At 44.4% G+C, this 12,611-nt stretch overlaps 1 protein-coding gene across 2 annotated transcripts in view; it reads right to left on the reverse strand.

The window, feature by feature from the left end:
- The window catches only part of LOC119734785 (N-acetyltransferase 9-like protein), a 19,091-nt gene continuing 6,480 nt past the window's right edge, over positions 1 to 12,611 (reverse strand). The window contains exons 2-7 of one of the 2 annotated variants that reach the window (XM_038208338.1): positions 5,294 to 5,403; positions 5,025 to 5,084; positions 1,744 to 1,821; positions 1,472 to 1,531; positions 1,257 to 1,351; positions 1 to 1,143 (exon numbers count right to left, since the gene is read on the reverse strand). In XM_038208338.1, coding sequence (XP_038064266.1) covers positions 1,024 to 1,143; positions 1,257 to 1,351; positions 1,472 to 1,531; positions 1,744 to 1,821; positions 5,025 to 5,084; positions 5,294 to 5,403 — 523 coding nt within the window. In that variant the 3' untranslated portion in view covers positions 1 to 1,023. The remainder of the gene's footprint in view (positions 1,144 to 1,256; positions 1,352 to 1,471; positions 1,532 to 1,743; positions 1,822 to 5,024; positions 5,085 to 5,293; positions 5,404 to 12,611) is intronic. The other variant, XM_038208339.1, reaches the window with a different exon arrangement.

Genomic DNA, 12,611 nt, shown 5'->3' on the forward strand with positions numbered 1-12,611 from the left:
TTACATCACAGTGATTTAATTTATTTCTCAGACAATAAGTTACAACCATTTAATCTTTTCGAGTTATAGGGTTCGCTCAATAATGGCCATTTCTGAAGGAGAACTGCAACTGCGTATTTTACGCAATGAAGCACGCATTGCCCAGTGTTGAAATGTTCCAAACACGTGCGCTTGTTGCTCGAAATGTGTTCGAAATACTACGCAGCCGATGCGCCTTACGCAAGTTGACGCTCAAAATGCTGATGCACGTGGTTGGTCTGTAGGAAATGACGTCATTTGAACGAGACCTATTGGCACGATATAACAAAATTCTTAACTGCAACCCCCTCGGGGTGCATAGCACCCTCAGCTTCACCTCGGGTGCTATGCGTCCCTCGGGTGTTAAAAAGTCAAATCCCACATCACAGCAGTCAACACTTGTTAACTGTCACATCCAATGTATAATGGCAAAAGTGCCAATTTGAATAGATTCAATTCAATTCAATTCAAACTCACATTTATTTCCATACCAAATGAAGAATATAAGCAGAGAATATAAAAAGTGAATGGAATTGTCGAAAAGAAGTAAGAAGCGAAAGTGTAGGCATGGAGTCATCTTCTAGAAGCCTAGGCTTGTGGTGAGAAGCCTACATGGACGGACTAACACAGAACAGAAACAAGAACAAGTACACTCTGAGAGTTGGACCAAGACTGAACTTAGCATGAAAACTCACGGATAAACTAGAAAAGTACCCATTGAAAGAAAAAACGCATTTGCTGAAAAACCAAATGAGAAGCAAAGGCCCCTTGTGCACGTGGGCAATTAACACATGCTCCTTTCCAATGCCACACTGTATTTCCAGCCACGAGTGTCATATATGCGTACATGCACAGACTTCCAGTTGCACAGACTTCCAGTTGCACAGACTTCATTGCTGATTGGCTAATTTGTCTGATATTTTTAGAACATCCAACTGACTGTGAGTGATTGAACTCACTGGCTGTTTGGCTGGTACCTGAACATCTGACTAGTAGCCAATGTCATCATTTTGGCTTGTAATGCCTATATCTCATGTGTTTTGTTTGCAGACTGAGTAGATCCTGGACTTTCTCAGTAACTTGAAACTGTAAGGTCACTTCATTGAATACTTCGCTCACGGATTCCTGGAAAATGAAAAAAAACTCATTGTTTGCACATATTGAAAAAACACCCAGTTTTTTTCCATTAATATGTTACATCGGTAGTGATGGACAAAAAAATAAACAAAAGCAACAACCTCTTCAAAGCCAAGTTTCTTGAAAAGAGACAAACTGGGCTGATTCTGGAGCCCAATCTTTGCAACAAATCGGCTGACCTGAAGTTTGGTCACTCCTGGATGAAAGAAAAATGGATTTAGCATTAAAGTACAATTCTATTAGTTTGTGTATACAAAGTAACAGGACTACAGCTCTTGGTGTCATTTTGTTTTTAAGATCTTGGTTTCCATATTACCGTACTGCATCATGAGCAGAAGAGCTTCTTGACCAATTCCTTTCCTTCTGCAAGATGGTTCTATAAAAGAATTTTGGTTGAATTTACAATCAAACAATTGGAAAAACATACTAACAAATTACCAGTTTTATACTCAGAAAACTTACGAGGCAACAAAACTCTGCAACAAAACCTACTTTTTATAGTGTTTTCTAATAGTTTTCTCTAATTTGTTGGGCAGCTTTTGCTAATTGATCCAATAAGTTTCATAGAAAGCATTGCAAAATAAATACCTGCTATCATGATTTCTATTTCTGCATCCCTATCATCTGTGTTTAGAAAGTAAAGGTTGACATCACCGCACATACAATCTAAAAAAAAACAAGAATAAAATCAAAACAAACTAGACATATTTTAACTAGATAAAATGAAGACCCTCGATAATTCTATCAATTCCAGCAAAAATCATGTTCACGTCTCGACCACCTAATTTTTTTTTACCTATAACACATCCCGGTCTAGCCACATACCAAGTTTCGACAACCCAATCAGACTTACAGTTCTGTAGATATAGGACTTCATAATATGCACGTAAATTTTCAAAAATCAATAAAAAATTAGGTGATGACGTCATCATGACGTCATAGTCTTGGCATAATTTTTGAATGAGAGTCTTCCTTGGCTGTAACATTGATGACGATTCCAAATTGCCAAGTTATAGAAATGGTGGCTTGAAAACATGTACAAAGTCCATGGGCTAACACGTGTACAAAGTTAACGGGCTAAAAAAAAAACCCACTGCAGAAACATTGCACCTTTAAATTTGTAATTTGCCTTTTGAACTGAAACATTTTTATGAAATATTACTTGATATTCTGACGCTTAGGAATATGTTCAATCGAATGACAGCGCGAAAAAAATACGATTTCTCTTTCCTTCTCATAGTAATTCTCGGCTGAAGTTCAGAACTACTCAGTAAGATATCAGTGTTGTATAGGAAAAGACTTGTGGAAAATCCCACTGCGGAAAAACTGCACCTTTAAATACGTAACATAGGGCTTTTCGGCATTATGATTTTTTATTATATGTCCCTGACTATGCGCATGCACGAACATAAAATCTGTCAAAGTTAGGTCACTGTGATGTGGACAGGATTTGACCTCGGCAACACGTGCTCTGCAGGCCGACTGACATACGATGTATGTGCGTAACGTACGTGTATGTACTATAGACGTTCTGTGCATGTTTTAGAGCAGATGTATTGTCAGCCTGAAGTTTTAAGCGTGTACAAAGTCTATGGGAAAAATTAAATATTCAAAATTCTATAATAACTTAGTCGATGACGTCACCATGACGTCAATGTTCGGCACACAACTTCAGATGCTGGTCTAAGTGTGTGCCAAGTATAAAGTCAATCGGATTGATTTTAGTGCCCAAAGTGCCGGTAACAAAAAAACGTGTACAAATGCTATGGGCAAAATGACTGTGATGTGGACAGGATTTGACCTCGGCAACACGTGCTCTGCAGGCTGACTGACATTACATGTACGATGTACATGTATAGTATGTGCGTAACGTACTGTACGTGTATGTACATATAGACGTTCTGTGCATGTTTTAGAGCAGATGTATTGTCAACCTGAAGTTTTAAGCGTGCGCAGGGCATGTCCGAGTTCGCTTATTGCCTTGAAGCTTTGAAATGTGTTAGAACTACCCTTAAATCGACAATTAAAGTAAAAACTAACATAAAAACTGCCATGGTTGATTTTTCAGGAATTTTCAAATGAAAAAGGGTCTTTTTATTATAACTTCCGGTCTGATGACGTCATTCGCCTAAAACTTTGCACACGTCTTAAGTGGGTCAAGGTCATTATATACACCAATATTTAGGCGATTCCGACAAACTTCGCCACAGACATCTATTCAAAATACATTTTTGCAAATTTTCAACCTGTTGCTAGAGGGCGCTCGAAGATTGCATGACGTCATTGGTAGATGATTTGAAGAATACTTTCAGCCAAGAGACTAACACAGTTAAAAGCAAGTTCATATCTATTACCATTTTCAAATAATAAGTCACTTCCGGTTTTGGCCTTTTTCGACCGGAAGCAAGGGTCACGTGATTTCACGCACACTGAATGAAATAAAGACCTCAACCTACTCTACCACTTGCCGGTAACAGAATGCTGCGGACGCGTACGGTTGATTTCTTATGCATTTTTAAATATTAAAAGTGTCACAATTTAATTGCCTATAAATACACACCGGATGACGTCATCATGACGTCATCATTACACAATGTTGTTTGAATTAGGGTCTTTGCTTGGACAAAGATTGGTGCAAATGAATTACTGGCAAAGAGTCAAAAATGCCCTTTGAAAATCGACAATTTTTTTTCGATTTCTGTGTACAAAGTCTATGGGAAAAATTAAATATTCAAAATTCTATAATAAATTAGTCGATGACGTCACGATGACGTAAATGTTCAGCACACAACTTCAGATGCTGGTCTAAGTGTGTGCCAAGTATAAAGTCAATCGGATTGATTTTAGTGCCCAAAGTGCCGGTGACAAAAAAAACGTGTACAAATGCTATGGGCAAAATGACTGAAAAAGAAAAAAAAAAAACGAAAACAAAGGCTGTTTCGGCAAAAGTGCCGAAACAGCCAAAAACAAACAAATTAAATAGAAAACAACTTCCCAAGTTCTTGATGATAAAGGTCTCTTGAATTAGCCTCAGTGCCTTTAGTCCTATTTGCTCTGACGTTTTCTGAATGTAGTTGATCTTTTAACCTCCAATGCATTAAAACATTACAAGATGCTGGAACAGCAAAGTGTAGCTGAAATATTGTATGTGAAGCCTTTTCAATGTTTTAAGTTTTAGGCTCCATATTGCATGTACATGTATGTGAGTGAGTTAAGTGGGTCTCTGCTTGATAACTTGCAGAAAGGCCGGCCTGCATGGCTATGAAAGGCGTACAACAGCAACGATGTCGGTGCCAACCACCAGCAATTGAGCGGACCTTTGGTTGGATATCACTACATGTACTGTACTTCTTAGGTAGTGCTTTCCTGTTTCAGGTTTCCTTGCCAGTTTATTTGGACTTGCCTGACGTGTGGTGTATAGGCCAATCAAGGCACGATGTTAATTCTCTCACGAAAGTCCACTTCAATGGTGAAAGCACTGTGCTAGCAATTGTTCAGATAATTTGTCATAGTGCAGTAGCTTTGCACAATAGATTGCACAATGGTTTCACCATTGAAGGGGGCCTCATGTGTACATTAATCCTGATCCTGTGCCCGGATTCAATAAACAATTTTTGAAAAAATACACATGTATATCAATGACGTCAACGCGTCTTGGCGCAAAAAATGTCCACAGAGGTGGTTTTTTATGTCCTCTCTCCCACAATATATTCTTCTGGCTTCTGAGCTGCAGTGGCAGCACCTTTGAAGAAAGGTTGAACTTTTTTTCAGAAAGAATCCAAACCAAAAAATACATGTAGATGTTGACACAATCTTTTTTTAATGTTTCAGACAACAATATGTATGCTGTTGCACGTACATGTACATACCTATCTCTTGGTACTCCACATCATCCCATTTCTCCAGCTCCAGAATGATGAAAGTACATTCTGCAACAAAAATGAAAGAAGGCTCAAGTGGATGTTTTCTTGAAAGTGAAAAAAAGGCTATGTCTTAAGCACAAAGGCAATGGAAAAAACTATTAAGAACAATATATTTAATTTTCAACATGCAACTTTCAAATCAAGAAAATTTTGACATCACATGTCCTCCTTTAATTTGACATCCACAATCCAACCCTAATTATATTTGTACTGACTAGTTTCATCTAGGTGCCAGCTCTTCTGCATTTCATATTCTTGTTGGAGAGTCAGGGGCTCAGACGCTGTCAATTGCTGTAACTCTGCCGACTGCATCCAGTCGTTGTATCTGAAAAAACAAAGCATACATTATGGCATCATAAAAAGTTGTAACTCTGTGTACTGTTTGGAAGACTTTTTAAATAATTAGAAAATTCTCATTGCCTTCAACTCAGAGTGCCCTTCTTTTGTGCCTTCTTTTCTGAACAAGTGTCCTTTTAAAAAAAAAAGTTGTGCCCTTTTTTGCACCATCGACCATTACAGGTGCCTTTTGAATTTCGCGCATGTATCGCCCTGAAAAGCACCATACATTGCATATTGTCCGTTTGTGTGCATAATCATCGGTTTTGAACAGCGCCCCCATCTACAGATGGTGTCCCCCCCCCCCACACACTATTTTTTTTACGGAGGCTAAGTGTCTAAAGAAAAAAAACATGTCTACATTTCAGCACGGATGTGCAAGTGCCCTTTTCAAGAAATGTTTGCCCCCCTCCCATAAAAATGACCTTGCTACGCCCCTGCAACTTGGCTAGGAACTTGTGAGTTGATGTGAGTCATTACACATGTTGAAATTGTTGAGTGCCATTTTGACATATCACGCAAATGTTAAATGTGCGCGCGCAGATTTTAAATATGTGGGATCAGCACCCGATTTCATCAAACTCTTCGTAACTTACGATGCATCGCAGCGCTGCGACGCGTCATATCTCCTACGATGCGTCGCAGCTGCAATGCGTCCTGCGATCCATTTCACTAAACACGTCGTAAGTGCGAGGCGTCGTAGGTGTATTTATAGCACAACTCGGTGACTGTTTTATGTCTTTAGTCAGCGTACAGTAAATAGTCGTCTGATATTCAACAAAGAGTCGTCGGATCTCAGCTTGAAATTTGTTAAAACGTAAAACAAAATGGCGGCCGTGCGATGCAATTTTGAAGGAAAATAAGCTCTAATTGGACTGTATAGCTACTTTGAAATTTCAACTCTAATATTCCGGTCTAATTCATAATTATTCAATGAATTTTCTATTTACAACTTTACACACATTGCCTCGGTATTATAATCTCGTTAATGTAATGCTTATGGCAAAAAAACTGGCTTAGAAATGACTCTTCTTATTTTGCGATGACCACTAGACACGTCGTAACTTGTGACATGTTTTAAGCCGTTGTCAAGGAACTTACGACGCGTTCCACACATCGCAACTTTCGTGAAATGGAAGATACGACGCGTCGCGAGTTGCGACGTGTTATTACACGTCGTAACTCGAGTTGCGACGCGTCGCAGCGCTTCGTGAAATCGGGTGAAGGCAAATTTTACCACACATTCAGCACTGAACAGAACTGAACTGAACCCACAGCTTTAAAGATATTGTAGAGTTTGCAAAATCCAGTATAGGTGGCGCTGTTGACTCTTAGTGGAGGTTGGGGTCAGCGCAAGTCAGCGTGAAATTGGCGCGAAAAGTGCGTGCGCGCGCGTGCGCGGTTAGTTGCTGTACAGATCTTGGTTGTGAAGGTTGTTCTGAAAGGCCAGCTCCGTGTGTACACCCCAGGCTCCACGTTGCGATTACCAGTAAAGTGCAGATAAAGGTAAATCACAAGTAATACTGATATCGTGTGTTCATTGTTTGGATGTTTGGGAGGAAAGAATTAGTAGTTAAGAAACCGGAATATTGGTGTCATTTGTGTCTTATTCTGTCTGTCCACTGAATAAAATTGAACCCCTGAAAATGCTACATTGGTGGTAGCGGTGAGTCCGCTTCTGTTTTGGGTCAATTTTCTCGTAGTTACGATTCCCTGATTGATCCACCGACATGTCAGACACCAACCCGTTGCCCCCTCCACCCGTTTCCCTCCAAACACCATGGTTCCATACAATTCCCCCCATTTTCCCTGCCCCGCAAGGCGACATGTCAAGTTTTGTAGTTGACATGCCGCATGAAGTTCCCCGTGCAGCTTTTGACCCGGAGTACTCATTCCTGTCGCTACCGGGGATCCTCCCGCCAGCGACCGGCTCGTTGCAGTGGACAACCGCAGGGTATCCGGCCGAGGCCTCCACGCCCACACCGTCACCCCACAGCTGAGCACTGGAGCAACCACTCTTTCACGGCGCCGCATCATACGATGGAGCCACCGATGCACCGATTGGTCCACCGATCGTTTTCTCACCACTCGTCAGTACAAGGCAGGTACATGGAGTCAACGAGGACACGACAACCCAGCACAGCAATGGCTCCGCAGTGCAACCGTGGCACGACGGACAAGGGCGACTGCAACTCGATGGCGGTTCAATGATAATACCGACGGCTGGCGCAACGGATAGCGATGCGACGGTTGTGGGGGCACCAACGGGTTCATCGGTTGCATTGACAGGTTCATCGTTCGTCAATCCACAGTTCATAGGTGAGCACCACGAGCACGGAGCAAGGGGCGTCGGTTCGGCGCAGCAACCCATGGGAGTTGGTCAGCAACCATGGAACGGTACACCAGGGTATGATAATGTTCGTGCCGCTGGCAGTTCGAGGGTCAAACCGACGGCCAATGCAGCAGGTGCCGATGCGTCGGTTTTAAGGGTACCGACAGGTTCATCGGTTGCACCGACCGGTTCATCGGTTGTCAATCAACATGTCATCAGTGCACACCACGAGCATGGAGCCACAGGCATCGGTGCGGCGCAGCAACACATTGGAGTCGGTCAGGGACTATGGAACGGTACACCAGGGTATGATAATGTTCGTGCCGCTGGCGGTTCAGGGGTCATACCGACGGCCAATGCACCAGGTGGCGATGCGTCGGTTTTCAGGGTATCGGCGAGTTCATCGGTTGCACCGCCCGGTTCATCGGTTGTCAATCAACAGTTCATCGGTGCACACAACGAGCACGGAGCCACAGGCGTCAGGTCGGCACAGCAACACATTGCAGCAGGTCAGCGACCATGGAATGATACACCAGGAGTCGATGAGCGAAATGTTCGTGCTGTTGGTGCTTATCCACAACACTCAAACACAAGTCTGTTTGCAGCAGCTGCAGGAAATGTAGATCAACCAGTGCAGGGGCGGTTGCGTCCACTTATGCGACCCGATAGATACAATGGGACGACTTCGTGGACTGCATACTATCGACACTTTGAAATGTGTGCCAGTATTAACGGATGGGGGGAGATAGAGAAAACGGAGTATCTTGCTGTATCCTTGGCCGGTGCAGCCCAACAGGTGCTGCAGGGTCAGACAAACGATGGGACACCGTTAACATTAAGCGGTCTGGCGAATGCTTTGACAGCAAGGTTTGAACCAGATGGATGGAAGGAACTATATAGGGTGCAACTTAAGAACAGGCGCCAGAAAAATGGAGAGACTCTGTCGGAGCTCGCACAGGATATTCGGCTTCTCGATGACAAGACTTTCGGCGAGCTTCCAGCCGCCGGGGTGGCGACAATGGCCAGAGATTATTTTCTTGATGCTTTGGCAGATGGAGACACGCGGACACGGACGCTTCAAATGCGTCCCTGTAATTTAGAAGAAGCACTCACAGCTGCGATCGAACTTGAAGCGATAAAAGGTGCTGAGCAGGAGAACAACACCAAGAGACTACGCTCCATAGGGGGAGGGAAGGAAGAGGTGATTGTCAATGAGGTCGGCAAATGTGAACCCCACGACAGTGCCGTTTCCAAGCTTGAGCAGCGTATGGAAGAGATAGGCAAACAGCTACAGTCTTTGATCCAGCGAGAAAATGACTCCCGAAAGAACCAGAAAGGATGTTTCAAATGTGAAGAACAGGGCCACTTCAAGCGGGACTGCCCCAAATGGCGCACCCAAAAGACAGAAACAGAACAGCAGGGAAACGAATAAAGGCTGACTCCGAGGGCCGACGGTCAGCCAAGCACGAAAGGCCACCACAGAAAGTGTTTTATAGCGGAACCATAGCCCCGGTTGGGGCGGGCCTCCATGTAGCTGGGCACATCAACGGAACTCCAGTTGAAATGCTTCTCGATACGGGTGCGACTATCTCCATCGTTTCCAAAAGAGTGGTAGATCAGTTGGATAACAAGCCAATAATCAAGAGTTCTAGCATGCAAGTTTTCCAAGCAAACGAGACATTGCTAAGTGTTTATGGGGAGGCAACAGTCGAGCTTCAGCTAGGTGGTAGAAAGGTGCACCACGAAATGGTGATAGCTGATATTCATAATGACATTCTTCTTGGATTGGACTTCCTGGACACCCACAACTGCGTCATCGACGTTGGAAGAAGACACCTCGTGTATGGAAATTTGGAAGTTCCTCTGAGAAACATCAACGTATGACAACAGAGCTGCCGAGTGACGGTGAAAGATACAGTAGCTATTCCAACATTTTCTGAGATTGTTGTCGAAGGTGCCATAGAGCGACAGAACTGTGCAGTTGGCATTGGGATTGTTGAACCGATCCAGAGCTTACTGAAGAAGCACAGCATACTTCTCGCCCCAGCAGTGACTCGGTCTGATATGTCTTGGGTTCCGCTTCGCATCTTAAACCCCAGTGAGGACACAGTTATCTTGCGAAAGGGAACAGCAGTGGGTTTGTTCCAGACCGTGGACGTTATTGGCCCCCCAATTTCCAGCACAGAAGTGAGAACTGGTGAAACTGTCGGAGAAAGGGTTGAACAAGTTACGGCAGAGCGGAGGACAGATACACAGAATGGCCAACTCCCAGAAACAATGCAGGAAATGTTGCATTGTGCCTCGTCCCAATTAAGCGAGGAGCAGAGGGGTCGCATACACAGGCTTATTTGCGAACACCGAGATGTGTTTTCTCAACATAAAGGAGACATTGGCCTTATTTCATTAACTGAACACTCCATAGACACCGGAAGTGCGAATCCCATAAGACAAGGGGCTCGTCGCATACCCCTCCTTCAGAAAGAGACGGTAGAGAACGAAATCAAGAAGATGATGGACGGCAGCATCATAGAACCGGCATCCGGACCTTGGGCAGCGCCTATTGTGCTCGTAAAAAAAAGATGGTTCAGTTCGATTCTGCGTTGATTATCGTAGGCTCAACGCCATCACTAGGAAGGACGCTTACCCAATAACCCGAATAGACGACTCATTCGAAACACTTGAAGGATCCAGATATTTCACAACATTGGACCTAGCCTTGGGGTATTGGCAAGTACCAATGAGCGCGGCAGACAAGGAAAAAGACAGCTTTCTCAAGTCATTGCGGGCTGTACCAGTTTAGGGTAATGCCGTTTGGGCTTTGCAATGCCCCGTCGATTTTTGAACGTCTAATGGAGAGAGTCCTCCATGGGCTAAAGTGGCAGATATGTCTTGTGTACCTAGATGACGTCATTATATTCTCCACGACATTTGAGTCGCACATTGACAGACTGGGAGTGGTGCTAGATCGCATAAGGCAGGCCGGACTGAAGCTCAAGCCGGATAAATGTCATCTGCTTCAGGAAGAGGTTTCCTACTTGGGACATATTGTCTCAAAAGGGGGAGTCAAGACAGATCCAAGCAAGACGCGGCAAATCGAGGAATGGCCAGTACCAAGAAACATACAGGAGGTGAGAAGTTTTTTTGGGCCTGGCATCATACTACAGGAGGTTTGTAGCTTCCTTTGCAGAAACTACCAGACCACTTCACAAGCTCACAGAAAAAGACAAGGACTTCAGGTGGACGCATGACTGCCAATTGGCTTTCGAACAACTGAAACAGCCGCTCACTTCTGCTTCGGTTTTGGCATACCCGAAGCTTGACGTAGAATTCATTCTGGACACCGATGCCAGCAATAGCGGTATAGGTGCTGTTCTTAGCCAACTGCAAGATGGTCAGGAGCGCGTAATTGCTTACGCCAGTCGTGCCTTGTCAAAGCCAGAGTGAAATTACTGTGTAACGAGAAAGGAGTTGCTTGCTGTCGTACACTTCATCAAACACTTTCGACCTTACTTATATGGGTGCCGCTTTCTTCTTAGAACAGATCATGGATCTCTCCGATGGCTCTTCAATTTCAAAGAACCAGAGGGGCAGGTTGCAAGATGGCTGCAAGTGCTGGCAGAATATGACTTCAATATTGAACATCGACCGGGACGCAAGCACAGCAATGCCGATGCCATGTCAAGAAGGCCGTGCACTTGTACACGGTGTAAGGGCGACCAAGTTGAGCAAGGATACGACAGCAGGGAACAGCCATCGCGCGAGAGACGGACACAAGTTAAGGGAGACCAGCACCATAGCACAAAGGAGAAATTCCAACAAATAGAAGGGCTGTGGAAAATTCAAGAGCAAGATCCAGACCCGCCAACTGAACCAGTCCATTCACTACCTGCGCAGCATCATACACACAGTTTAGACAGCAGTCAGTTCATTCGTGAGGTGTCGTCTTTCTGTTGGCTGAAAGGTTTCACTGCTTCGGAGTTGAGAGAAAAACAAACAGGTGACCCGACTCTGCAGAAGATCATAGGCTGGCTGGAAAGTGGAAATCCACGACCAACTTGGAGAGAGTTGTCTGCTGAGGGTACATGGCTCAAAACCTTATGGGGGCATGGCAGCAGCTTTGTTTGCACGACGGAGTGTTATACAGGCGTTGGGACGAGGATGATCGGCACCACTCTCGGTGGCTTCTAGTAGTCCCCAGGTCCCTCCGTGTGGAAGTTTTCAAGCAACTTCATAACGACCCTACAGCTGGCCACCTCGGCATTAACAAAATGCATGCAAAGGTGAAGTCCAGATTCTTCGTAGAGGACTTGAGAGACACAGTGGTGACGTGGTGTACCCAGTGCCTCCAATGTGCCAAACGCAAACCTCCTCCCAACAGGGGCAGAGCACCAATTAGACAACAGGTCTCCGGGGTTCCGATGGAAAGGGTCGCCATTGATATTACAGGACCATTTCCGATTACAGAAACAAGAAAAAACCGATACATCCTTGTCATCACGGACTACTTCTCTAAGTGGAGAGCCCAGACGGTTGCCAATGTCTTTGTCAGAGAGTTTGTTTCTCGATTTGGTGTACCGCGACAGCTGCATAGCGACCAGGGTCGCCAATTCGAGAGCAAGCTGTTTCAAGAGATGTGTCCCCACCATCCCCAAAGCGATGGCCAAGTTGAACGATTCAATCGCACGCTTAAAGACATGCTGAGCGCCTATGTTGCTGAAAATCAGTTGGACTGGGACCTTCATTTACCACTAGTGATGATGGCATATCGGGCATCAGAGCATAACAGCACTGGACAAACACCCAACTATCTCACTTTTGGTAGGGAAGTAGAACTTCCGGTAGACCTGGTTTTAAGATCCCCAGAA

Source organism: Patiria miniata, unplaced genomic scaffold (genome assembly GCF_015706575.1).
Source record: "Patiria miniata isolate m_02_andy unplaced genomic scaffold, ASM1570657v1 HiC_scaffold_28, whole genome shotgun sequence".
Classification (NCBI taxonomy): domain Eukaryota; kingdom Metazoa; phylum Echinodermata; class Asteroidea; order Valvatida; family Asterinidae; genus Patiria; species Patiria miniata.